At 53.0% G+C, this 26746-nt stretch overlaps 1 protein-coding gene across 2 annotated transcripts in view; it reads left to right on the forward strand.

Moving 5' to 3' along the window:
• The window catches only part of PPP2R2C (protein phosphatase 2 regulatory subunit Bgamma), a 147227-nt gene extending 136869 nt beyond the window's left edge, over positions 1-10358 (forward strand). For both annotated transcript variants that reach the window (XM_063107596.1, XM_063107597.1), the window contains exons 8-9: positions 693-784; positions 7484-10358. In XM_063107596.1, the coding sequence (XP_062963666.1) occupies positions 693-784; positions 7484-7775 (384 nt within the window). In that variant the 3' untranslated portion in view covers positions 7776-10358. The remainder of the gene's footprint in view (positions 1-692; positions 785-7483) is intronic.
• Positions 10359-26746: the final 16388 nt, after the last annotated feature.

The following is a 26746-nucleotide window of genomic DNA, read 5'->3' on the forward strand; positions in this document are numbered from 1 at the left end:
CCTCCAGGCGCAGAGCTCATAGGACCGGGCTGCAGTCAGGTGGACACAGGTCACAGGATGTACCATCGCTCCCGAGGTGTCAGGGAATCCTGGGTAAGGGGCCTGTCTGCTACTTCCACGCTGTGTGACCTCAGGCCTATTACTTAACCTCTCTGAGCCTTGCTGCCGCATCCTGTGGGCAGATGATGACGCTGCAGAGACAACGCTTGAGAAACCTGTGCAAGTTCCTGCCTCTCTTTTCTTGATGATGGTCACCTCGTGTGTATGGTGATCGTACTGTCCTCAAAAGGCATGACCTACACCAAGCACTGCCCTGCACTTAATCCTAGAACAACCCATGAGATTTGCCCTCGCACCCCTTTAAGGATGAAGAAAATGAGGCTCAGAGAGGTGAAGTCACGCGTCCAAGACCACACAGCTGGGGACTAGCAGAACCAGGATTTTGACCCCAGCAGGTCTCGCCTGCCCATGCTGTGGGTGTTCCCTTGGCTCAGTGAACTCTGCTCCCTGGTGCTGTCCCCTCTCTGGCCACAGCTCAGGGCTCAGCCATGTGCCAGGCTGTGGGCCCTTTCGATGAGCCTAGCTATGTTGGGGACACCATCCAGACCCTCGCTGCTCTGTGAGACTCTCCTTGTGGAGGGGTCCAGGGCAGTCAGGCCTCAGTCCCCTCACCTGTCCCCTTCTTTCCCCAGGTCCATGACTACCTTCGGAGCAAGCTCTGCTCCCTGTATGAGAATGACTGCATTTTCGACAAGTTCGAATGCGCCTGGAACGGGAGTGACAGGTGACCTTTTATTTTCCGTACTGAACCACTTTGAGCCCCTGTTCCATGGGCAGTAGTGGGAACATGTTTGGTCAATTCAGGGTCCCTGCCTATGTGCCCCCATCCCCAGGTTGTCGGGAGTGAGGGCTGTACCCAACGCCACAGTCTCCATGAGGCAGAAAGCTCTTGGCCCTGGTCACTATCTGTCCACACCCACCTGCCCCAACACAGCCTTGCTCCGCTGGGGCATTCATCACAGTGTCCACCCCCTCCTCCCACTGTCACTGCCATGGCCACCTCTTTCTGGTGGCAGCCCCGCTCAGGCCCATGGGGCCTCAGGGGCACCTCCAGGGCTGCCATAATCGGCATGTCCAGTCACCTGTCACAGCCCTACCTACCCGGGCAATGGCTACCATCATGTGAGTTCCTGTGTCCTCATAGCCTGGGCTCAGCCCAGAGCGGGTGTGGGCAGGGAGGCCTGTGGCCTCTACCTGTGCGTCCTCTCCTCCGTGTCTCTTCTCCCCGCAGCCCACAGATTCTTCCGCTAGCCTGGAGGTGGGAAAATCCCCCCTCTGTCCACATGTTCTTCCAAATCACGTCAGTCTTTTGCTCGGGCCCTTAGCCTAAGATTGTGAAACATAAAATCTACTTTCTTGCAGTCAGAAAGGCTGGAATGACAGTTACAGGGAATCACTGAAGGACCTTTAGAAAACCAGGATGGAGTCCTGGCCTGAGTCTGGGCTGGCACAGCAGCGTCAGCTTGGACACTGGGCATTTTCTCCAGATGCCTGTCCCCAGGCTGACCCCAGACACCCCAGGAGACAGGGCTCCTCAGACACTCTGAACTTCAGGCCCTAACACCTTTGGGGGTGGGTCTCTGGAGGGTCTATTAAAATTACAGGAGTGGGATTTATTATTGTAAAAAAGTGATTCCAACCCAACTACTCTGTATTTTGCGGCATAGGTCCCCATGGGTTGTGACCCACTGCCCGTCCTTCCTTCACGTTGCCACCAGGGGGTGCCTGTGACCAGGCGATGCCTGCTCCTGGTGACCAGAGAATCTGCCAAGCTCCTCCTGGTTGATAGGGGTGCCCAGCTGCTGGGGCTCAGCTGTCCTGTCTCTCAACCACCACTTCCTGTGGGCGCTTTATACACAAGCCACCCCCAGCCCTAGTGGTCCCACCCCTCACTATTTCCCCCTCCACACCTGGCTCTGTTCCTGCCCCCTGGAACCCTGCTCTGGAGCACACTTTGGCTGTCACCTCCTCCAGGAAGTCTTCAGGGTCCCCTCCAGCCACCCCTGCCCCCAGGCTCCTGGGCTTTCCTCCTGCGTCTTGGCATTTATCACGTTTTCTCCTTGCTTCTGTCTTTGTTTGCCTTCCCCACTCACTGTGCCCCTGGGGTGGGATTGTGACTCAGCCCATCCTGAGCCCCTCACTCGGGGCCTAGGAGTGTCCAGTCAGTGGCCATCGACATTTCTGGAAGGCATGGAGGTGTGCCACCTCCTCCTACTTCATCCTGAGCACTCCTCCGAGCTCGGTATGCCCAGTGAACGGCATCTCTGGCCCCTGCCTTCCAGCAGCTCAGAGGCTAAGGGGAGAGCATGTGTTGCCCCCAGGGCCCCCATCCTTACAGGCCAGAGCAAGGCCCTTTGCTCTCCTCCTTGTATTGATGGAAGCTTCCAGTATCCCCAACTTATAGACAGGCCGGCAGAGAGCTGGAGATGCTACACCAGTGGGAGCTCTGCCTCTTGGCGGCCCCTCACCAGCTCCAGCAGGATGGATGGGCATGCTGATGTGCAGCTGTCGTGTCAGGCACCCTCACTTCTGGCCCACATTGCCACCGCTCTCCAGCTGTGCACCCGAAATTGTCACTGGGCCTCTCCGTGTCTAATGTGGTTCTAATAAAATCTGATGTTCCGTGGCTGTTTGGAGGATAAGATCGTGTGTGGAGGTCATGGTCCATATTAACAGTGAATGTTCCGATGGCTTTCCCACTCTAGCCTGTTGGTCCTGCACTTGCCCTGGTTACCCACTGACCCTCCAAGACCCAGCTCAAATGCCCCCTCTGCTGTGAAGCTCTCTGTGATCTGTTCTTCTTGGCTGGAAGCGATTTGTGTTCACCAAGGTGTTTCGGTAGCTGGAGTCAGAGAAGCCCAAGCTTGTTCACAGGGGTCAGGCAAGGCTCCCCCGAGAGCTGACACTGTGTGTTTGGGGCCATCTCTTTCTCTCCATCCTTTCCCATCTCTGTTCTTTCCTGCTTCCCCTTACACGCTGGCCTCATCCACCCCCACTGCGGGGACGACCACCCCAGATAGTTCCCCTTCTAGTATCCTCAGCCCACAACCCCTCTATGTTAAATTCTCATGGAAGGATCTGATTGGCTTTGCTTGGGTCATGTGCTCACTTTTGAGCCAATCAGCATGGATGTGAATATCACACGCCACAGTTGGCTCAGCCAGGGTGTGGGTAGAGGGCTGTGATTGACAGTCCACAGGGATGGGGTCTTTCCCCAAAGGAAGGGGACAGCTGGGGACAGAAGTGAGTAGCATGTTATCCCCACTTGCAGATGAGGAGAGCGAGGCTAGGAGAGGTTATGCAACTTGCCTATACACAAGCCCGGGCAGGGGCTGCCCTTTTCCCTTTAAAGGGAACCTTCTAGAATTTAAGACAATGTTTATCAGTGTAAGGAACGGGCCATCCTTTCCTGGTGTTCTGTGGTGAAAGAGGCCCCTCATTTTCCCCCAGAGCATGTGTCCCCTGAATGCCGCACCCGAAGGCAGGAGGATTAGTAACTGTGTGGGTTGCAAGTGACGTTCATTATCTTGCTCTCCCTTGGCTGGGTGGGTCAGGAGAAGAGCCAGCATGTGTGAAATCACCTGCTCTGGCTCTGGCTGCCTTAAGTGACCAGCTTCCTAAACAAAGGTGGGCCTGCCTTTCCCCCTTTGCTGGGCGTGGGAGGGAGTGTGGCGTCCCCCAAGCCCCGGAGCCTGGGCAGGGCCCTTCTCTGGGGATCTTTCACCCATCCCCTCTCTCAGTCCACTTCCCTTGTCTTAGGCTCCGTGTCGCAGATAAAGTGGGAGGGCTTCAGGCCACACTGAGGATTAGAATCAAGAAATACCTGTTGGCATTTAATAAATAACGAGAGGCGAGATGTACTGAGCCCAGCACTGTTCTAAGCGTTCGACCTGAGTTACTAATTCATGCTCCCCAGGGGCTGGGTTCCCTCATCCCCATTTCACAGATGGAAAACCAGGCAGAGAGCATGCCTGGGTAGAGGCAGGGCTGGAATCTGGACCCAGGTGGGCTGGCCAGAGCCAGAGCACCTCATGGCACTGCCTGAGCTCAGGTGTGAGCCTTTGCCTTCCGCCCTGAGTAGAGCAGGTGGGTGGAGAAAGATCCATCCTCATTTTTACAGTGAAGTTGGCTGAGGAAGAAAACCAGTGATCCGACCCCAAATCAAATCACCAGCAGCTCGTGCCTCACCACCGTCGGCTCCCGACCCCAGTCTGGAAGACCTGCTATTTCTGCTCCATTGTAGCTGCTCCTACCTGGGGAGGGAGGGAAGGCCTTGGCCCGGGATCTCGGGATCTCCAATTCCCGTCCAGCCTAGCGTGGGTGTTGACAAACACGCTGTCGCCACCCCCAAGCTACTGAGTCCACACACCTGGCTGGGCTGGGTGGGACTGGTGGGGGTCTGTGAGCTCCTCAGGTGGGTCTGCGGCCCTCCAACTGAGAACCTCTCCTTACTGTGGGCTCTGAAAAAAGCCACCTGGAGCCATCCTGGGATGCTCAGGCTTGTGGAGATCACAGGCGAGGGTGGAAGGGGAGAGGACTTGCGGGGGAGGCCAGAATCCACCTCCTGTGCTGCTGCCTTTTGCATTTGCAAAGTTCCAGTCTCTGTTGCCCATGCCTGGTGTGCAGCAGACGCAGGAGTCACCCACTAACAGAGCTCTGTGCCACAAGCATCTGGGCTCCATCAACACCATTACCTGTGCATGGCCTCCTGTGGGATCCCAACAGGTCCCCCGCCCCCCGCCCCGACTACCCTGGACAGAGCCTGGCCCAGCGGGTGCCTGCTGTGGGAGTGAGGGGCAGGTGTCTGGCAGGTCGTCCTCCTGCCTTGTTACCTGCCAAACCAGACAGGCCTGATGGGGTTGTGCCCTGGGTCAGGTCAGAGGTCATCCCAGCTGATGACCCCCATAGCCAGCCCACTTGGTGTCTGCAGATTTAGGTCTGCCCACCTCCCTCCACTGTGTTGGATCAATGTGACCTTGAACAGTGTCTGACCACCATCATCCCTGGATGTCCACTCCTTAGCGCCAGGGTTAGCCTCGGATCCCCACCCCCTGGCTCCACCCTGGCCCCTTTGGCCTGGCCCAGTCTCTGTGGCACCAACGTCAGCAGCCCCAGTGTTGTCCTCTAGCATTGTCCTTATAAAGGCACTGGGAGCTGGGCCTCCAGTGGGCTCCAAACAGGATCGTGACGCCCTAATGTCAGGTGGGTGTCTTTCCGTGAGAACAGCTCCTTCTTTGATGTTCGTCGCCCGTCTCCTCCTTTCCTGGGCCTGGGGTCTGTCGGAGCCACTGACTACGGTGTAGAGCACTTGATCTGGCCCAGAGGGCTGCCGTGTCCAGGCGCCTGAGCCCCTAGTGGCAGCCGTGGGTGCACACCAGCCCCAGGGGCAGGCCCGTGAGGCGTGCAGTGACTTTGAGATGCGGATCTCCGGGTCTGGGGTGTTTTCGGTCCCTCTGGCTCCCTGCTCGCCCTGTCGTGGGACCTCTCGGGTCATAACTTCAGCTGGCATCAGACCCAACTCCAGCTGCCCCAGGATGAGCTGAGGACAGGATGGGTGGGCCCCTCACCCCCTGGGCACCCGCTGGGCCGGGCTTGGGCCGTAAGGCCACCACACCTGTGCCACCTCATTGTCTCGGCAACACATAGGTCTGTTCACGCACATTATGGTTGTAGAGACAGATTTTTGGAACAGAAAAGACTAAATCCAGAAAATACACACAGATTCTCCAGTCACCCTCCTCTTCTCCAGGGATGAGGTAAATCTCTTAAGAAGGCGGAACTGTTGGGCTGCCCCCCATCACCGTCCTCCCTGGAGAGCTTCAGAGAGGTCCCTCCCCTGGTCTCTTGGGCCTGTCCCCTGTCGGTGTGCACGGGGTTGCTGGACAGCCCCTTGTGGGCTGGTGCAAAAGCCTCCAGTCACCTCCAGGGGATCCTTGGCCAAAAGTTGCCAAGCCCGAGCCCAGTAAAAGGTTCTTTTGGTGAAGGAGTGACTGGCTCAGAACTCTCAGAGGCAGACGTATCGGGAGGCAGGAGACACGGTAGAGTCCCCTTGTTTCTGCAGCTCTGTGCCTTTGGACCTTAGGAGACGTTCGTGGTCCCACCACCCTCTGCCCTCTGCTGGGGAGACCTCTCCCCTTGGGCGCTTTAGGGCCGAGGGGCCTTCCCACCCCGACCTGCCATCACCATCTGGAAGGACTGACAGTAGGAGATGGTCCACAGGCAGAGGGGCCTGGTGACTTCTAATCCCGGCTTCTCCACCCTCCTGTGGACCTGGGAGGTGGACTTCCCCAGTCCGTACTAGAAATGTCACGGGCTAGGCCTCGGGACCATACTCTCCTGATGTCAGTTCTCCCACAAGGAGGATGCATGGTTACAAGGAGATTTGTCACCTTCAGCCTGTGACACAGCATCATCCAGGGGTCCCCAAGCTAGTCACATGAGCCTCCGACCCCCTGCACAGCCCAGACGCCTGATAAGACACCCTCTCCTGTCCCATCCAGGTGGACACCGCCTGCTCTCACCTCCTGCTTCTCTGCACTGTGGCTCCTGTGCAGCTCGGGGACAGGGAGGCCATGTCGGCCTTAGCCCCCATCTATGTGTAACCGTTGCTAATCCAGGGGCCCACCTGGCTCCATCTCAGAGCAGTGTCATCCTCATGAAGCACAGTCCAGCTTCCCAGGGGAACAGAGGATTTCCAATCTTCAATGGCCTCCCTGCAGAGCATTAGATAGGACCTGCTCTTGGCTCCTTGGAATCCCCCGCCCCTCCCCCACAGCTGCCCCAGCTTCTCACGGGCCGGACCCACAGCCCTTCCTCTGCACAGGCGAGTGCGGCTGTCCTGCCTCTCCTAGGTCTTGCTCTGCAGATTAACTTATCCTTCCTCTCACGCGACAGAAGTCCTTCTCCTTAGGAGCGGGGAGGAGGACTGGAGTGGACAGAGGCCGAAGGCTTTTTGGCAGGATCAGGGGTCTGTGGACACATCGTGTGCTCTCTTCACCCCGCGTGCTGATGAGCATTTATTTGTCCACCCAGCTACCTGGAGCAGGAGGGTCCTGGTCCCTGGAGAGAAGGCTAGGTGTGGCTGACAGCCACGGAGCTTATGTCCCAGTGTCTTCTGTGATCATGTCCCTCTTTGAAAGTCCAGGGCTATCTCGCCTGGTCTAAAGGGAAGTTGTAGGAGGGCGTGTTTACTATGTTTGGGGCAGAGCATCAAAGGAGTCTTAGCTCCTGGCCCCCAAGTCTGTGTGGGGATGCAGCTGAAGTGTGAGGGGGAACGGGACCCCCAGAGAAGGTGGAATCGGGCAGACAGGGGTTCCCTTTCCAGGGAGCGACGGCCCCATGGGCTCTGGGGTTTGTCTCTCGAGAAGAGTCTGGTTTCCCTCTTTCCTGTCTCCCTGACTGATGCACCTCCTTCCCCCGCCAGTGTCATCATGACCGGGGCCTACAACAACTTCTTCCGCATGTTTGACCGCAACACCAAGCGGGACGTGACCCTGGAGGCCTCGAGGGAGAGCAGCAAGCCCCGGGCCGTGCTCAAGCCGCGGCGTGTGTGCGTGGGTGGCAAGCGGCGGCGTGACGACATCAGTGTGGACAGCTTGGACTTCACCAAGAAGATCCTGCACACAGCCTGGCACCCTGCCGAGAACATCATTGCCATCGCCGCCACCAACAACCTCTACATCTTCCAGGACAAGGTGAACTCCGACATGCACTAGGTGCGGAAGCCCTGGCCCTGTGAACCGGCCCTCGGCAGGTTGTCCCTGATGTGACCTTCACAACCACAACACGGGAGGGGAAGAAAATCAGTGGCAGCGAAGATGACCGCATACGTGGCCATCGTGGGACATCAGTATCCAGGGCCCCTGTCTCTCCCCAGCTTCCTAGGCCAGAGTCGCCTTTGGTGGTGATTGTCCAGAAAGACAGAAGGAAGGATTCATAGCCACAATCATAAATGGACGTGATGGTGGAGTCCTACAGTTCAGGGTTCTCTCACTCACTCCCTTCCCTTCTCAGTCTGCGGTCTTTACCACACGAATAGATTTTTTACCTGTCCAGCTTCAGTTTTCACTCCAGCGGGTCCTTTCCAGGGCAGCTGTGCTGATGGGAGCTGCTTCCCCATATGCCTCTCTGGTCCCAGATCAGGGCTCCGGGGACAGATCTCAAAGTCCAAACAAGCCAGCCAGGGGTTCTTTTGATTATAAATGGAGCAATTTGCCCTGTCTCAGAGCTGATGGTCTCACCTTTATGTTTTGGGTAGTGCATTCATGCTGAGAATTTGCAGGTGCAAGCTCCTCTCTTAGCTTTTTTGAATGTCTTTAAATTCCCAGCTGCCAGGTCCGGAACAATTTCCCGAGAGGAGGGGGTGGCACTCAGTCACTGTGCGTGCCTGTTATCCTCTGCTGAGCTCAGCCCTGCAGGCGTGCCAGTTCCACCCCTGTGGCCCACCCTGTGCTAGCTCTCTGGCCATCCCTCGCTGTTCTTTGGGCACCCTCTGGGAACTGACACCGGCTCTCATCCTGGTCTTTTGAATCTTCCTCCTGACCGTGAGGTGGGTGTACGCTCATTTCCTCCATAGACATCAACTGCTCACAGGGTGCCAGGCTCTGGGCAGGGTGCCAGGGAACAAAGGTGACTAATTATCATCCCCTCTGTACACACGGGGAAACTACAGCTCTGAACAGATTAACAGGTTGCCCAAGGCAGGCGCCACCAAGTGGTGGTGTCAGGAATCCTGCCCAGATCTTCCCACAGGCTCTTTCCAATCCACCACGTTGGTGGCTCATATTGAAGTGACATTCTGGTGGAAGGTTCTGGAAGGGACACGCTTCGTCATCTAGTGACAAGGGTCCCGGAGAGAAATGAGAGGCAGGATGGAAGATGGGAAGACCCGCCGGCGGCTCCTTGCTCTGCTTGGTAACTTCGGGAGCTCGGCCCTCCACAGGACACCTGCTCCACCTGTGTGTGCATCTGTAGCCCCTTTTCAAATGCACTCAGCTGCCTCCAAAAGGAGATTGCATGTTAGGACCATTTTAGGACATATTTTCTTTAAGGACCACACAGTCGCAGAGGACACTGTCATTCAGGAGCTCTCCTTTCTGATGCTGAGGGCCACAAAAAATGTGGCTTTTCCATAGCAGATCCTCCTGTGCTGTCAAGACCAGACTCACCCATCCTGTGCTGTCTTTGCCCCTGGAATTGCAGCAGAACCACGTGGCTTGGCATTTTGGTTCAGAAGGCAGAGTGCAGATAGCGGCCCGGCCAAATCCAACAATTTTTTTTCTTACCAGGTGTAATATAACCCAGGAAATAGACCCAAGTGAGATTTTTCTCATGGGTTACGGTATACTTCTGTGTGTGTAAAGCACAAAACGCACGTGCACTCACTTCTGGCCATACCATATTTACACAGGGAAATGGGTCCATTGATATTTTTTTTTTTAAATCGACATGAATGAAGAATGTTTGTTTAAATATCACTGTAAAATCCAGGTGACCTGGACAGTATTATATGTACATATCTATTCTAATTAAATTTAACAATCAAAAGATTGGATTACTTTTTCCCTCTTGTAAAGTTTAAGAATGTGGTAAATTGTATAGAAATCTTGTAGAAGCCAAAATCCAGCTCTGAGGGCCTTACACAATTCCTCCGATGTTTGGCACAATCCATCTGCCTTTGTGATTCTGATGTTAAGGGAGGAATCGTGCATTTGCAGCTAGAGGGTACTGTCAAGTCATAAATTTAACATTTACCATCTTCAAAGTGCAAATCTTACACAGTCTTTACAGGGAGTCTTAATACAGTTCCCAGATCCTTACTTCTGTTTTAAACTTTGGGTAGCAAACGAAAAGGAAAAAAAAAAAAAAAAAGAAAGAAAGAAAGAAAAAGATCTTCTCAGAAGAAAAGCGTGTCTTTGGATACCTGGAAGATAACGACGTCCAAGGCAAACTGTAACAAAATGTGCATTGAGAGAAGAGGTTGGGGAGGGAGGACACTAGAAATGGCAGAAGGACCAGTGTAACGTCACAGACTTGGTGTCCTTACTGCATTTAAATTTCCCAGTCTCCTTGAATGTACGGGCATTCACATAGTCGTCGTGAAGTTGTTGGGGTTTTGTGTTTTGTTTTGTTTAAATTCTGCTATTCTCTGAGGCTGAAGCTGTTGGTGGCGGTGCAGGGTTTGTGGTGGTGACGTCGTCAGAACCTGACCATTTTGGACTCTGTAACTCATAGGTGCATTCTTTCTTTGGTGTCTCACAAATTATCCAACTGTTGAATAAAATTATAAATATGTTAATACCAGCTTTTTCCAATAAAATAACAAATGTTACATCTAAAATGAGGCTCAAATGCTGTTTGGTTTTAAAGAGGCCAACACGGGGAGGAGGATCCACCAGGAGGCAGGATGGTGGGTGGGGACGCACCTGGCCTGTCACTGGGGAGCCTGGCTCTCATCGAGGCTGAGCTGCTTCTGGCTCCTAACACAATTTAGCCTTTCTGAGCTCTGAATTCCTCACTGAAGAAATGGAGCTAACAATAGGACCTACCTTATAGGTTTGGGGTATGGGGAGAGAAGAAAGGTTAACTTGGATAGTGCCTGGCACATAACACGCAGTTAGTGACAGCTGTCAAGACTAGTTTTGTTCTGTAGTGGGTATGCACAGCCTACCATGGTGTCCAAACACTATCTGTGAGAATATGGTGCAGATGAGGAAACAGGTTCAGAGAGGTTAGAGCACTAGCTCAAGGTCACACATCTAGCACGTGTTGGAACTGGGTTTCCAGCTTGGGCTGGCTAACCCTGATCCAGTGCTCCCCCCACACCACCACACATGTGCCTCAGGGCCCCAGGGAATGGAAGTTGGGAGGAGAGAGACCACAAGGCACCTGGGTTTGCTCAAGCACACAGAGGCCTGGCCCAGCTTGCTGCGAACCCTGGGATGACCAGGAGGCTGTGTGGGGAGCCTCGTGTTCCTGTGGGCCTCCTGACACCCTTCCCGGGTCCCAGGCCTTGCTTCTTGCTTGCAAGAGGACGTTTTACACTTCAGTTCCAGCAGGAGGAAGGCAGGAGCTGTTCTGGTGGTCTGCTGGCAGGGGACCTCCCTGGCCTAAGTCCTGCATCAACCCACACTCCCCTGGACAGAGCACATGGAGAAGGCCACTTGCTAGCTGTCTGACCTTGGACATGGCTAACCTCTCTGACCCATCTGTGTGAATAGAGGGCAGGATGCTCCTTATCAGCGTTGTTGTGTAACTAATGAGATAATAATAACTCCTTCATCGAGCCCCACGGTGCCACTGTGCTGGCCGTAACACGGCTCATACATGGAAAGCAGTAGCTTTCTTAGGCTTCATCTTATCCTTTTTGCAGGGGATAAGGGTAGTACTACTCTTATACCCATTTTACACATGGAGAAACTGAGGCTTAGAGAGATTAATGTATGCCCAAATTCATAGAACTAGTAGGTGGTGGAGTCAGGATTCACACTCGGATGTGAAAGTGCCAGGCACATAGTGGCTGCTCAGGATGTGACCAGCACCATGGTCTCAGCCCCACGAAGTCCAGCTTGAGCCAACATTGACTGAGCCCCAACTGTGGGACTTTGCAGACGTGGTTATGACCTTGAGATGGGGAAAGTATTCTGGATTTCCACGGGGGACCCATGCAATCACATAAGTCCTTGAAAGTGGAGAGCCACTCCTGGACATATTCAGAGGGAGATGGAAGAACAGAAAAGGGGTCAGAGAGATGGGACTTGAGGATTCAACCTGCCGTTGCTGCTTTGAAGATAGAGGTGGGGCCACAAGCCAAGGAATGTGGTGGCTCCAGAAGCTGGAAATGGATCTCCCTGCAGCCTCCAGAAAGGAAATCAGTCCTGCTGACACCTTGGTTTTAGCCCAGTGATACCTCTGACTTACTCACTGTAAGAGAATAAATGTGTTCTTTTAAGCCACTAAGTTTGGTCATTTGTCACGGCAGCCATAGGACCCAGTGCACCTAGGTGCCTTCATTCTGATCACAAAGCCACCCTTTAGGTGGGGATTCCTGCCCCCGTTTGCAGATGAGAACTCTTGGAGAGGTCCAAAGACTCACCTCAGGCCACACAGCATATAGTACGCAGCAGAGGTGGGATGTGAACTCCTGGTGATGCCACACTGCCTTTCTTGATGGTAGCAAGGGGGAGACCCTTCACTGGGGAGCTTCCAGGTTGCAGGAGGCAGAAGAGCAGCCAGATGGTGGCAGAGGGGGTATGCATGGGGCCTTGGAGAGGACCAAGTAGGTACTTGTGGCCCAAAGCTGGAGCAGCAGCAGGGAGCTGGGCCTCTGGGCAGGGATGGCCAGGCCTGCTCCAGCTGGGGCCGCACGTGTGGACGGGGTCCCTGCTTTATGCCAAGCCTCATGCTCAGAGCTGTGGGCAGCTGCAGAAGGGAGCGTTCAAGCTGCATGAAATATGCTCAAACCCTCTCTCCCTCCATGACCTCCAGGATCTCATCTCTCCCCAGCCCTGTGGGCTCTGAGGCTCCTGCTACCCACTGGGCTACGTCCAGGCCTTGGCCTGGTCTGGGGGCCCCTGGGGATCTGCCTGCCTACTCCTCCACACCCCACATCATTACTAGCATTACAAGCAGGTGCTGTGCTGAGAGATCTGTACACATCCTTGCATTCACCCACATGGTCTCCCTAAAAAGAGGACACTGGAATTCCCCCCTTTTTATAAGTAAGGAAACTGAGGCACAAAGTGGGGGGTATGACTCACCCAAGGCCACAGTCTCTGAGTGCTGGGCCAGGAGCTGACCTCAGGCAGCGTGTCCCCAGAGCCCACAGTCTTGACGACCAAACTGCGTCCTGGACTCCCCAGCCCCTGAACAGCTCCAGGCCCTGCAGGTGACGTCCTGATGGACACTGCCCAGCCACAGCGCATGCTTCTGGTCCTGCCTGGAACTAATTCCACAGCTTTGCTCCCCCGAGAGCCTCCCGAGCTGAGAGCTGAAGCCTCGCTTCCTTCTGGCCCCCAGGCTGGGGCAGGGCCCCCTCTCCGCTGTTTCTTACAATTGCTTACAACTCTGGGAGTCAGCTAGGGAGCACGGCTGCAGCTGTGTGTTGTACAAGGGCCTCGCACATGTTCCGCAGCTGGCTTGATGTCAGACAGGCAGCGTGGATGCCACCATGTCCCTTCTTGTCCAGCCCTTGGGCTCATCCGCAGCAGGCCGGGGGCTCCCGGGTAAGTAGGACAAGCCCCACGGCTGCAGTGCTTCTTAGGGCTCTGCTGGGTCACATTTGCTGTTGTTCCACTGACCAAAACAAGTTGCACGGTCCGTGGCCAAGCCCAGAGTCAGCATGAGAGGAGACTGCCCAAGGGTATGGACTCATGGTGGGAAGTTTTAAAAATTCCTCCCATCCATGCAAATGCAATTTCTCAGGAAGTTACCGGAGGATGTACTTGCCCACATGAAAGCATAAGCCAGGAAAGAAGTAAATACACTGAGGTGGGACTCCTGTTGTCCCCCGAGAGCTGACCCTCCCTCTCACATAGCAGTGGAGCTGCTGTGTGGACGCGTGGCCGTCCACAAGCTGCAGTTCCAGCCCTTGGTGCCAGGTGTGGCTGGTGAAGAGCAGTGGCAGAGGTGTTCTGGGCACTGCTCTGAGAGAAGAGAGCAGCCGTCCCTTGCCCTGTCACCCTTGCCATGGGCTATACCGGAGGCCCAATGGTGGAAGCCGAGTGATGTGTCAGATCCCAGCTAGAAAGTGTGGGTCAAAAGACAGAAAAACAAGATAGAAGAAACCTGCTTTGAGCCAGCCCACTGGCCTCGGACCACATGCTCAGATGTGGACCTGAGAGAGAAATAATATCCATTTTGCAGAAGCCACTGCATTTGGGCGTCTCTTTGTGGTAGGAGCCTGGCCCATTTTCTGGCTAATCCATATGGATCCCAGAAGCAGGGACCCAGCACAGAAGAGAGGTAAAGGGAGTGCAGGGGGCGGTGACGGAGACCCTGGGTGACAGCCGTGTGCGGCAAGCAGACTGTCCAGACTGAAGCAGGAAGATGGAAAGTTCCAGAATAATGACTCTACGGGGTGTGGGGAAGCAGAAATTGAGCGCTTACCTGGTAGTTTTAACACACTGAGAAGAGTTTTCTACTTTTGGCAAATGAATTAATGATCAATATAGAAAACAACTAGACAGACAAAAAAAACCTAGGTAATTATTAAACTCAGGGTAGATAAAAAGTTTACTAGAAAGAATATATAGGCCTCGTGCCCTACACAGCCCAGCATAAAAACGTAGATGATGGACACGGATGTGACAGGAACCTGTGAGATGGTCATCCTGGGAAGACGGGGTGGGTGTGGACGTTAAGTGGGAGCCGGTGGGGACGTACAAGAGCTAAATATGTGTCTTCCACGGCATCCGTGGCACACGAGCATGTCGGTAGAAATGTGGGGGTGATTATCAGCAGCCGCCGCTGAGAGGGTCACAGGCGGTTGCCCCGGAGGCATGGCACCCAGACTGAGAGAGCCAGGTGGGGAATGAGGTTACCATAACTTTATCAAACATAAACAATTTAATTAAAAAAGAAAGACTAGTTCTGCCGTATGTCCCCTGCTGGGTCGAGTGGGGACATATGAAGACTCAGGGGCTGGCAGACCCTGGGCTGGCAGGGAGGCGGAGATGTCCCCAAGCCCAGAGCTCCTGTACGGCCTGAAGTGGGCCGGGGAGGGGGAGGGGAACACGGTCCTCTTTTGCATTCTGGAACAGTGTGCTGGTGACAGTCCCTGGTGCTTACTGATGTCCCTGCTTGCCTGCCTCCCCATGGACAGGGAGCGTGTTCCAGCCACGCCCAGCACAGGGGACTTAAGAACTGGAGAATGAATGAATGATCGAATGAATCCGTGAAGCAGGGAGTGACTCAATAAATGACTGAAAGAAGGCAGGATGAGTGTGTGCGTGACAGTGTCATGCGCACTTCATCTCTCGCTGACTCATTACCACCCTGAAGAGCAGGTCTTTACAATCCTCTTCCACAGAGGAGCCGGCGGCGGCCTGGGAAGGCAGGAAGCATGCCCACAGCCCGCCCTCTACGGTAACGACAGGGGTGACCACGGACTGAGACCTGCCATGTGCCAGCGCTGTGCCACACTACTTCATCCTACAATAAGCCCACGTGCTAGGTACTATGATTTCCCCTGTTCTAGAGAAAAGGAACTTGAGGCTCAGAAAAGTTAAGGAGGGGCCGAGCCCGTGGCGCACTCGGGAGAGTGCGGCGCTGGGAGCGTGGTGACGCTCCCGCCGCGGGTTCGGATCCTATATGGGAATGGCCGGTGCACTCACTGGCTGAGTGCAGGTCACGAAAAAGACAAAAAAAAAAAAAAAAAGAAAAGAAAAGTTAAGGAGTCTGACCAGGGCCACACGCTAAAGTCAGAAGCCAGACTGGAGCCCAGCTCTCTGAAACCCCTGTGGTCATCGTCTCTGGAGCTGGGGTCCAGCCCCATTCTGTCTTGACCCCAGCGCCCCTGTTCTCCCTGCACTGACACCCACAGGCAAGGGGTGGTCACTTCCATGCAGCCTGCCTATAAAACTAGGGGCACTTTTATAGTTTCTCTTGGTACCTGCTGAGATTCCTTCCTTGTGTGCTATGAAAGGGGGCTGCATGCCGACTTCTGCCACTTCTTGCTGATGCTATTGCTGAAATCCAAATGGCCTCAAAAAGGGGGCAGCTTCCTTGACTTAAACTAAACAGAAAGCCCTCCCAGGTTTAAAAATACCTGGAGAAAGCTTGCCCCAGTGGGTCAGAGCAGCTGGGGGGTGAGGAGGGATGCCAGCCTTACTGCAGGGCCTTACACACATTTTCTGATTTAGTTTTCCTCAATCCTGAGAGGGAGGTCCTTCCACCCGCTCTTTCCCCACAAGGAAATGGGGCTCAGGGAGTCTGATGAATCTTCTGAAGTCATGTGACCAAAGACTGGTGGAACCCTGATTTGGATGGTGCCCAGACCCCTCCTCTGGCCCCCACCAAGCAGGGAAACAATATTGGTGCAGGAGAGCAGATAAGGAGGGAAGGTTCTGAGAGCTGCAGAAGGCCAGGTTGACACAGGGGACAGCACCACACGTCTCTTTACCATAGCTTAGCTCCAGGATGCTGTTGAAAACTGATGCCACCTGTGGGCAGAGAAACTGCACTTGCCTTCAGCCTCATTGAAGCCACCACGTCAGGAGTGGTAGAAACATTTAGAAAAACACGACTGATTGCAGTAGGAGCAAGGCATGGGTCTCCACCTGTCTGACAAGCCTGACAACTCAGGAGACTTGCTGAAAACATCTGAGGCTCCTGGGGACTTTTAAGCCTGAGAGGGATGTGACTGTTGGCCTTGGGGGAGCAGTGGGGGTGCAGCAATAGGAGAGCTGGGTTCCAGCCTGATCACTTGCAGGGCTGGGATTGTACCAGTTATCTACTGCTGTGTAACAAATTACCCCCAAGCATAGCAGCTTAAAACAACAACATTTATCATCTCCATAGTTTCTGAGGGTCAGGAACCTGGGAGCGGATTAGTGGCTTGTTGTGGCTCAGAGTCTTCCATGAGTCTGCAGTCGAGTTCCCATCTCTGAAGAATCAGCTGGGAGTGGAGGCTGTTTCCAAGCTTACTTCTGCGGCTGTTGGCCTGAGGCTTCAGTTCCTCACCACACAGGCTTCTCCATAGCGCTGCTCACGGCATGGCCTCCTCACCCAGGGTGAGTGATGGAAGAGAGAGACTGGCCAAGTCGAAAGCCACAGTCTTTATATAAACGAACCTCAAAGCAACATCGTATTACTTCTGCCATGTTTTGAGGTCGCATGGACCAATCCTGGTACAACGGGAAGGAGCTGGGGAGGTGGGGGACCACTGGGGCCATCTCGGAGGCTGCTACCACAGGGGTCTTAAGCAAACCCCTGTGCTTCTCTGAGCCCCAAGTTCCCCGTGTAGAAAGCAGGAACTACTATATCACCTTCAAGAGGTTTTTGTGAGCCTGAAGTGTGATGACATCCACAAAGCAGCCACCACAGTGTCTGGCCCTGGTTAGGTGCTAGAAGGGGAATCGGTCAGTCATCTGCCCCCTCCCCACCTTTGCTCTGGGCCCCGGTGCCTTCCTCTGGTGGGGCTGATGTTCTCGGGAGCTCTTCTGGCTTCTGCAGAAATCAGGAGGTGGGGTAGACCTGGCCATCTCATTGCTGGTCTTGCCCAGGCACAGCTCCTGGGTCTCAGCCCCAGGTGCAATCAGACTCACCTGGGACCTTTCAAAACCCTGGTACCCCGCCCTCTGAGGGTGAGATTTAGCACAGGAGCTCTGTGAAGCGATCCTGGGGCTCCATTGTCCTAAAGAGACGAGTGATTCTGTGAATTAAATAGGAAGAAAAGGGCCTTTCTGGCTGTTTGCATAAAAGCAAATCATACAGTTGGAGAAAAGTTAAAAACAGTGAGTTTGGTCAATTGATTGTTGTAGAGGGTTAGAAAACTTGATTTTCATTTGATTTTTAGAACAGGTTTTTTAGGTAATGCATGTATGTGGCAAAAGCCCTTGATTAAGAGACAACGGTCTACAGCCAGTGGGCAAAAGCCCATCCAATCAACTCTAATCACTGTTCAAGTATGGGACTGTATACTTTAATGTTTAGAGCTAACAGGTGGCTGACATACCGATCCTGTTAAGAGATTTTAAAGAATTGCTATAGGGAAAAATGTGAAAAAATGTTAGCTAAGGGCAAGCTGTTGGTGGAAACTTTAGAGACAATTATACTTAGATTTAAATGATGTTGCTAGTTTCCATTGCTTAAGCTATACTTAGCCATAGATAACTTTTGTCACGTTGCCCATGTCTTGTGTCCTTTTGAAATGATTGAATCAACTGATTTTTCTTGTGAAACTTCCTTGTCTTTACAATAAAAACAGAAGCTGACTTTGAATCGGGGCTGTACCCAGTTTTCTCCTAACAGGGGTTGCTGAGGTGCAGGCCCTTCCGGCTTCTCATTGCATTCATGGTGCTTTGAGTAACCCTTTTTTTGTGTCTCTGTTACACAGAGAGAAGTGTAACAGATTGTATCACTTCCAGAAGGAAGGTGAGGGAACCTGAGTCTTTTTTTCCTTTGGTTTTGTTTCATCCAGCCCACTTTTCAAAGTTACACTGCAGGAGTTCAACCACCGATGAACAACTTTAACAAAGGTTTACCTGCCTCCAAAGGTGGTTTCCTAGCAACTGAGAAGCTTTTAGAGCTCCAAACCATTGCTCAAGTCATGAGTGATTCATTTCAAACAGCCAGGTCTTTTCTTTAAAAACAAAGCACCATTATCTTTACCTGGATGCTGTTAGAATGACTCACGGAGCCCACACAGTCAACTGACAAGACGAGCTTCAGAGAGGGACCCAAGATCTGCAAAAGGCAGCAATATTAGGAGGAAAAAAGTAAAAATGAGAACTGTAGGAAGTCCATTATTAAGTCTATGCCAAAAAAAAAAGTCCAAACATGCACAATAGACATGGATGTTTGGAGAAGTGAATTATTCCTTTAGTGCCTTTGCAAAGCCTCTGCAAGTATCATTTATGAATGTGCGAAGAGCAAGTCAACTTCTCAGAAATCTCACCATTTATCCTCGCTATCTGGTTCATCGTTCATGTACTCATTCAACAAACACTTTCTGAGCACCTACTATGTGGACGGCTGTGAGGCTATGTGGATTCAAATACTCACTTTGATGCTAGCATGGATCTTAGGGATTTTTCCAGCCTTGCCATGCCTTAGTTTCTCACCTACAAAACGTGTAATAACAGTACCTCCCTCGTGGGGCCATTGCTTTTCCCCTGCACTGTGACCAAACCTTCAGTGAAGTCTTGTTAGCACTGCAGCTTGGTCCCAGCCACCCCTGGGGGAAACCGAGGACTGTTCACGGCCATGCTGAGGAGGGTGGCAGCTGTAGACTGTGGGGGGTGGGGGAACTGGGGCAGGTGGTGGGTGGGGAGGAGTAGGGTGCTTGAGGCCGGCTGGAGCCACCAGCAGCTGAGGGTGAGCTGAGGGTCCCTATACATCCTCAGGACCCTGACATTGCTCAGTGAGGGGCCTGGCCAGGACCTGGATTCCCTGCTGGCAGGTGGCAGGTGGGACTGCGGGTAGTGGATGTTTGATGTTTGCTCTTCGTGACCATTGGATGCCGCTTTCCGTGCCACAGGTAAGTGGGCTCCAGACTGGTGAGGTGATGTTCCCTACTGTCAGGAGAATGCTGTCGGGGGTAGGACACTACATTGGTCCTGTGTTATAGAGACCCCAAATAACAGGGGTTTAAACAGAGGAGACATGCCTATCTCCGACGTGAAAGTCTTGCTGGTGTGGTGGCTTCACCCCGCGAGGCTGTCAGGGGCCCAGGCCTTTTCTCTCTTGTTGCTCCTCATTTCTGGGGTTTGTTCTTGTCCTGACAGTCAATCAAGATGGCAGGAGAGGGTAAGAATAGCACATGCCTCTGTCCTTCAGGGGTATGACCTGGAAGTTTCCTGTCTCCCTTCCAATCCCAGCCACCGGTAGCTGCAGGGAGGCTGGGAAACGTGGTTATTCTTGGGTAGCCAAAGGACCAGCTTGAAATCAGGGCTTCTACTACTATAGAAGGGACTTGTGGGGACAGGGAGCCGTTGCCTCTGCCATAGACAGAAAAATGGTGCCTATTTGTCCCAGTGCTTGGGCCCAAACACACCCCCAGAGAAGCCCCAGGTTTTGCCCTTCAACACTGGGCAGGTCCCAGTGCCCTGCAACAGGACTTTTCTCCCAGAGTCAGCCATGGTCCATTTCTGTGATCTGCCACCAAGCTGCTCTGAGGGATAGGAGAGACCTGCGCCCACTCAGTGTGACCATTAGGGTATCATATGGGTCTGCTTCTGGAACAGGGGCGTGAGCGCCCAGCGATGGGTTCTCCCACAGATGACAACTTTGCTTGGGACAAACCCCCAAGCAGCAACTTTCTGAAGGCACCGGACAGTGGACCAGAGCAGGCAGACAGAGGAGAGGAGCAGAACCTTGGAGCTTCACAGGCTTAGCCTGAGGGCAGGTGCAGAGGGGGCCCCAGGGGCAGCTAAACTCCATGGAAAAACCAGGGCCTGAGAGAGAGACCTGGCTTTGGCTAGAGGGCCACCCCGTCTGAACTGCTGCCTTGGGACCGTGGGTATCAGTTACCCAGCCTGCAGGTGGGGAGCTGGTGAGTTTTGGAAAAAACCCCACTTTCAGGGATAACACACAGAGAGCAAGAATCTAAGGGTTTTTTTATAGGAGGCACCTCAGAGAAAGTCTCAGGAGCCACACAGTGATGCAGAGGGTGTGGGATCTGGGGACTCTGTGGTTCTGTCATTGGCCCAATATGATACTTTGTCACCCCTGCCTGGGGGGGACTAGTCACCATCAAGGAGTCTGGGCCTGTCCTCATCAGAGCAACAAGGAAGGTGGGGGAAGCAGGGAGACCTCAGTCCTCGGGCAACCACCTGGAGAAGGGATCCCCAGGGATGAGTGGGGGAGGCAGCCCTAATGTGAAAAAGAGGAGCAGGGGGATCCCCAGACCCTGGGTTGGGGAGATGCAGAGATAAGGATGTCAGCCCCGGCCTGAGCAGTTGTTCTGGGCTAGTTAGAATAGTGTATTAGTCCATTTATGTCGCTTAAAACAAAATACCTGAAACGGTGATTTATAAAGAAAAATGAAATTTATTTGCTTACAGTTTCTGAGGCTGCAAAGTCCAAAGTTCATCTGGTGGCAGCAACTTTGACTCAGGGGTCTCACATTGCAAGACGGTGGAAGCAGAGAGAGCAGAGAGAAAGCAGAGAGAGAGACAGACCCTCCTCTTCAGAACCACACCCCTGACCACCATTTTTAATCCATTCACTGCTGCACGGTCCCACAGTCCAATCACCTCTTCAAGGCTCCACCTTTCAGTCACCACAATAGGATTTCCCACCCTCTTAACAGCCACAATGGGGACCAAGTTTCTAATACATAAAACTTGGGGGACACAATTCAAGCCTCAGTGAGTCTTGGGGGGACATAATTCAATCCACTACATTCCTCCCGTGGCCCCCCAAAACTCATGTGCTTTTCACATGCAAATATGTTCATTTCATTCCCCAAATCTTAACTTGTTTCAACTCAAGAGTCCAAAGTTCAAAGTCTCATTCATGAAATCAATACAAGTTATCTACCTCCAAGATACAATGGTGGGACAAGCATAGGGCACATATTCCCATTCCAAAAGGGAGAAATAGGTCAAAAGAAAGGGGTGACAGGTCCTAAGCAAGTCCGAAACCCAGCAGGGCAGATATTAAATCTCAAGGCTGGTGAATCAGGTACTTTGACTCCATGTTCAACAACCTCTGCATGCTGGTGTGGGGGTTGGGTCCCCAAGTCCTCCGGCAGCTCCGCTCCTATGGCTTTCCTGGTCTCAGGTGATGCTTTAGCTCTAGCAGGCTGGCGTTGCATGCTGGTAGTTGCACAGATTTAGGGTCTCCCTGGCGGCCCCGCTCTCACAGCTCCACTAGACATTGGGCTGATGGGGTTTCTCTGCTGCAACTCCAAGCCCACGTTTCCACTCTCCATTGCTCTAGCAAAGGTTGTCTGTGGTGACTCCGCCCCTGCGACAGACTAGAAAGGAGGGTTTTCTAGGGCACAGGGCTACAGGGAGGTTGAGTCCCAACTCCATCGAGACTAAGGTGTGAGTTTGGGGAGCATGCAAACCTCTCTAGACCTGTTTCATTTTGTACTAGTTTCCTGTGGCTGCTGTAACAAATTACCACAAACTTAGTGGCTTAAAACAACACAAATTTATTTTCTTCCAGTTCTGGAAGTCAGAAGTCTGGAATGGGTTTCACTGGGTTAAAATCCGGGTGTCGGCAGGGCTGTGTTCCTTCTGGAGGCTCTGGGGGAGGACCATCGCCTTGCCTTTTCCAGCTTCTAGAGGCTGCCTGCCTGCCTTGGCTCAAGACGCCCCCGTCCATCTCAAAGCCAACAGCAAATTACCTTCAAATCTCTCTCTCACTGTGGCCCTCCTGCCTCCTTCTTATAAGGATACTTGAGATTACACTGGGCACATCTGGATACCTGGATACCACCTTCCCATCTCAAGATCCTTAACTTAATTCCATCTGCAAAGTCCCTTTTGCCAGGTAAGGTAACATATTCACAGGTCTAGGAGATTAGACCCTTTGGGGGGCCATGATTCTGCCGACCACAATCTTCAAAATGGAAATGTTTATCCTGCAGTGGCTGTCACATAATGATTACATGAGAAAATATGTTGTGTCCAGCATACAGTAGGCATTCCATTAGTGCTGGTAAAACTGGACGGAAGCATCTCAGGTGCTCATGGTAGATGATAGCAGCACTTTCCTCTACCTGCCATCGTGCTACATTTATTTATTGGTGGATAGTCTATCTCCCCCATGAACCCCCCACACTGCCCCGCTCCAGGGCAGGGATTGTGTTCACTGCTGCTTCCTCTGTGCCTGGGCAGAGCAAAGCACACATTGGGTGCTTAATATTTGTTGAGTGAATGAGTATTACTTTTCTTCGCCATGAAAAAGAAGCACCAGTTACCAGATGGAGACCCTGCCAGTATTCGTGTTCCCTAGGGCTGCTCGATGAGGTCGCGTAAGCACAGATGGCCGCTGAGCCCGGTGCCAAACCTGCTGATCACGTTTGAGATGGTCAGAGGATTCTGTCCTCAGACAGCAGACTCAAGAGAGACAGGTCCTGCTCTGTGGGCAACTGCACGGGTGTGGGCTCCTGCCACTTGCGCGTGCGGCTGCGTGATGCAGGACAGAAAAAGTGAAGAATGTTGCAGTAACGGACTGGTCTTGACCAGCTTGCCCACGGGGAGGCAGGGTCTCTCCCGTACTGTTTTCACCACCCCAGAGAGCAGACAGTGCCGGCGCTGTGGAAGAACACCACACGGGAGCTAGGAAGGGGCAGCTTCCAGAAGGTTTGGAAACTGGAGCCATACCCTCTCCTGGCTCTCAAAATGGCACCACCCAGTTGGGTCTTTCCCAAGCCACTCAAATGCTGCAGCTACTTCATGGAAGCATCGTGAGACCCCCCACCCCACCAGGGTCCCTCTGATGCTCCCACAGCCCCGAGGTGAAGGCCCAGCCAGAGTTGGTGGCCTGACGTGGTGTTAAATGGTGATGGTCTCTGCAAACAGCAGGTTCGTTCCTGGGACGTCTCGGGGCTGACTCTCTGTAAGACCCAGGAAAACGTTGATTTCTTCATGCCTGGGAGGAAGAACAGGCTTTGGTTCCCTCCCATCTGTGCCGCCTCCTAGCTGTGACTTTGGGCAATTCCCTGCCCCACCATCATTTAGGAATCTTCACATATAAAATGTTGGGGGCGTTGGGGGTGGGAACTAGTTGTGAGGACCTAACGTAAATGAAGTGCCAGACCCACAGTGACATTCAGGACCCTGACCCCCCACCCCACCCCTCAGTGGGCTGGGGTCAGCTCCTAGAAAGCAAGGGCCTTTGCCCCCAACAGTTCTGACTTCTGCAAATCCCTCCATGTGCCTAAGACCTGGTCCTGGGCCAGGGAGGCAGCAGCTTATTTATCAATAGGAAGGGACGATGGGGCTGTTAGGGAACCTCAGGGTCATAGGGCGAGGGCATTCTGACCGTTCACTGCTCCTTGAAGCGGTCTGAAGAGGCTGTCTCCAGAACTAAGGGGCCCACTGCCGGCCAGGTCTGCTGGGAAAGGAGGAGAAGCCACTTTTCACAGACCCTCCTCTAAAGAGCCTCACTGTGTACCCAGACACGTCTCACCAGGGCTGGAGAGCCGGGAGGGGCCCCAGCTGCCTGCAGGACAAAGTCCAAATTCCTAAGTGCCTCCAACCTGGCCTTTCAACCCTCCCACCCCCACTGAGCTCTATCCTCCTCCACACCAGAGGCCTTGAATACCGAATATCTTCCCTCCTGGCCTCTCCAAGCCCAGTTCCTCCCCTTGCTAGAAATATGGGGCGAACCCACCTCTTTCCGGGAGCTGGGAGCCTTCCTGACCCTCTACAACCCAGGGCTGGAAGGCTGCTCCCTCCCCTGGGCTCCCACAGCACTGCCTGTCTCTGAACTGGGGCCCTCAGTGTTTTTTCTTGCCCACGGGGTCATGATGTTCCTGAGGCTGGGGCCTGGTTTGACTCAAATTGAGGAATTACAGTCTAGCTCAGCATCACAAGGCGGTAAATATTTGTTCAAGGGCGGCAGTGAACGTGCTCAAGGCTGATTAGTTAAGGTAAATAAAGAATATTTTAGAGAGTAAGTCACAGGTATTGGCCAACATTTCTGCATGCGGAGTCCGGAGGAGTTACACCCTGGTGCACAGGAAAGGCAGGGCTGTTTGCATGGTGTGGGGGGTCCTGCGGGTGTGTGTGGGGGGTGCAGACACAGAGTCATCAGAAACCAGGCCCTGTTCAGATTCAGCCACTTCCAATCAGTTCCAATCTAAACCCGGTTATTTTCACAAAGTCTGAGTTCTTCAAAAGCTAGCAAGGACTTTACTGTTCCTCTGGTGATGGACTTTAATGATTCTTAGTTGGTTCTTAAGTTCCATGAATATTTAACTCCTTTTAAAAAACTGACAAATTGCTTACTGCGCATTTACTAGTGCCAGACACTATTCTAACCACCCTGTGAGAAAATGAACTCATTTTATCCTCAGAACAGCCAGTGAGGTAGGTTTGTTATTCCCGTTTTGCAGGTGAGAAAACTGAGGCCTGGAAAGCTTGAAATTGCCTAAGCTCACTCAGCTGGGAAGGCAAAGAATTGGGATTCAAAACCGGGCGGCCCGACCCCTATTCTCATCTATGTATGTTACATCTGAACTTACAACTAAACGTTCTCACTGCAGGTTGGAGTTCTCTACATTTAGTTTCTTAAAAATGGCATCATTGCCAAGTTTTGAAAACCACTGACCCAGCCCAGACTTCCCATTTTACAAATCAGGACACTGAGGTCTGGGAACAGGTACTGAGCGGTTCCTGGTCACACGGCATGTGTGGTAGAGAGAGAAGGAGAACCTGGGTCCAGTGCCCAACCCAGCTGCTGTGGGTTAAATGTGTCTCCCAAAGTTCATGCATTGGAAACTTGACCCCCACTGTAACAGTGTTAAGAGGGTGGGAAATCCTACTACAGTAATTGAAAGGTGGGGCTTTTAGAGTGATTGGACTGTGAGGACTATGTCCTGGTGAGAGGATCCATCCATGGAGTAATGGGTGTGGTTCTGATGGCTTTAAAAAGAGAGTGAGTGAGCAGGTTAGCTCTCTCTTGCTCAGCACATTCTCGCCATGACACCCTGCATTGCTGTGGAGAGTCACCACCAGACTGTAAGAAATAAAGTTTCATTTCTTTATAAATCACCCAGTTTCAGGTATTCTGTTATGAGCAACAGAAACGGACTAATACACCTACTCTCCCCATGAGACCATGATACCCCTGCTCCAAGCTGGTGGCTCTGGTGGTTGTTCAGAAACTAATCATATGGCATGTTAAGTAGCTTTGTGGTGGCCCAAAGGACAGGGCCCGGCAGAGCTCAGTCCAATGCTGGCTCTGCTGCTAATATGCACTGTGAACTCCTCTTGGTGTCCTCTTCTGCAGATGGGGGTTGTCATAGTACCCCTCATCCAGGTGTGAGGATTAAATGTCACCTGTGTTCACTCAGAGTGCCTGGCGGCTTTCCCCACCTCCAGACAAGAGTGGTGAGTCTGGGGAGCAGGGTTGAGTGGCGAATGCATTTCGTGGCCTCATAATCTGCAGGATGGGGAGGGACTTGGGGCTGACCTTCAACCTCATCTCACTGTTGGGCGAAGAAACCCAGGAGCAAACACACAGCCTGGAGCAGTAACCCCTCCTGGGCATTTCTTTATCACGGGGATTCCAGGCAAACCCTGGGGGCAGAAGGACAAAACGAGATGAGCTAGCGGTGCAGGGAGGCAGCTGCCACCTGCCCCACGCGATGAGGGAAACAGCCACTACCACATCCTGAGCCGCCCACGCCAGGGTCTGCCATGGAAAGACTGTGGGTGATTTGAAGTTTCCCAACCATAAGTGGAGCCTGCTGCCCACTGGGGAGCAGCCAAGCCCATGGCGGGTGGGAGGGGGTGCTGGACTTGTCCTAAACCTCAGGGAAGACACCAAACACCCAAGGGACAGAGCCAGACACACATCCCCCTAGTGGGGAGCTAAGTTTGCTGGGGGCCCCAAGCTGCTCTAGCACCCCCAAGCGATGTAAGTTCTGATTATAATTCCATGGAATATCACTGTACACTGTTGAATACAGGACAGTTTCACAAACACATTACTGTATGGGGTGGCAGCCACCAAGCCCTGAATCACCACGTATGCTATACTTCATTGGTAATTTGAGCTTCAAAAATAACTGTGAGTGTGTATGCTTTCCACCTAGTAAGATCTGAGTTGACAGCAGGGCTGACGTTCTGTGAATGTTGGCGTCAGCTGGCCCCTGCTACTGAGGGTCACAGCAGATACCTCAGGGGCCCTCACACTTGAGGGGGTGCCGGGGTCTGCTCTCTGGCAGTGGGTGTCAACTATGTGAACATGGACTTGGATTTCATTAAATAGTGTCAACACCTGCTGATTCTCACGTGTGTACAAAAGAAGACTTCTTTTAAACAAAAAAAGAAGGAAAGGACTG

The sequence above is a fragment of the Cynocephalus volans genome, chromosome 9 (genome assembly GCF_027409185.1).
Source record: "Cynocephalus volans isolate mCynVol1 chromosome 9, mCynVol1.pri, whole genome shotgun sequence".
NCBI lineage: Eukaryota > Metazoa > Chordata > Mammalia > Dermoptera > Cynocephalidae > Cynocephalus > Cynocephalus volans.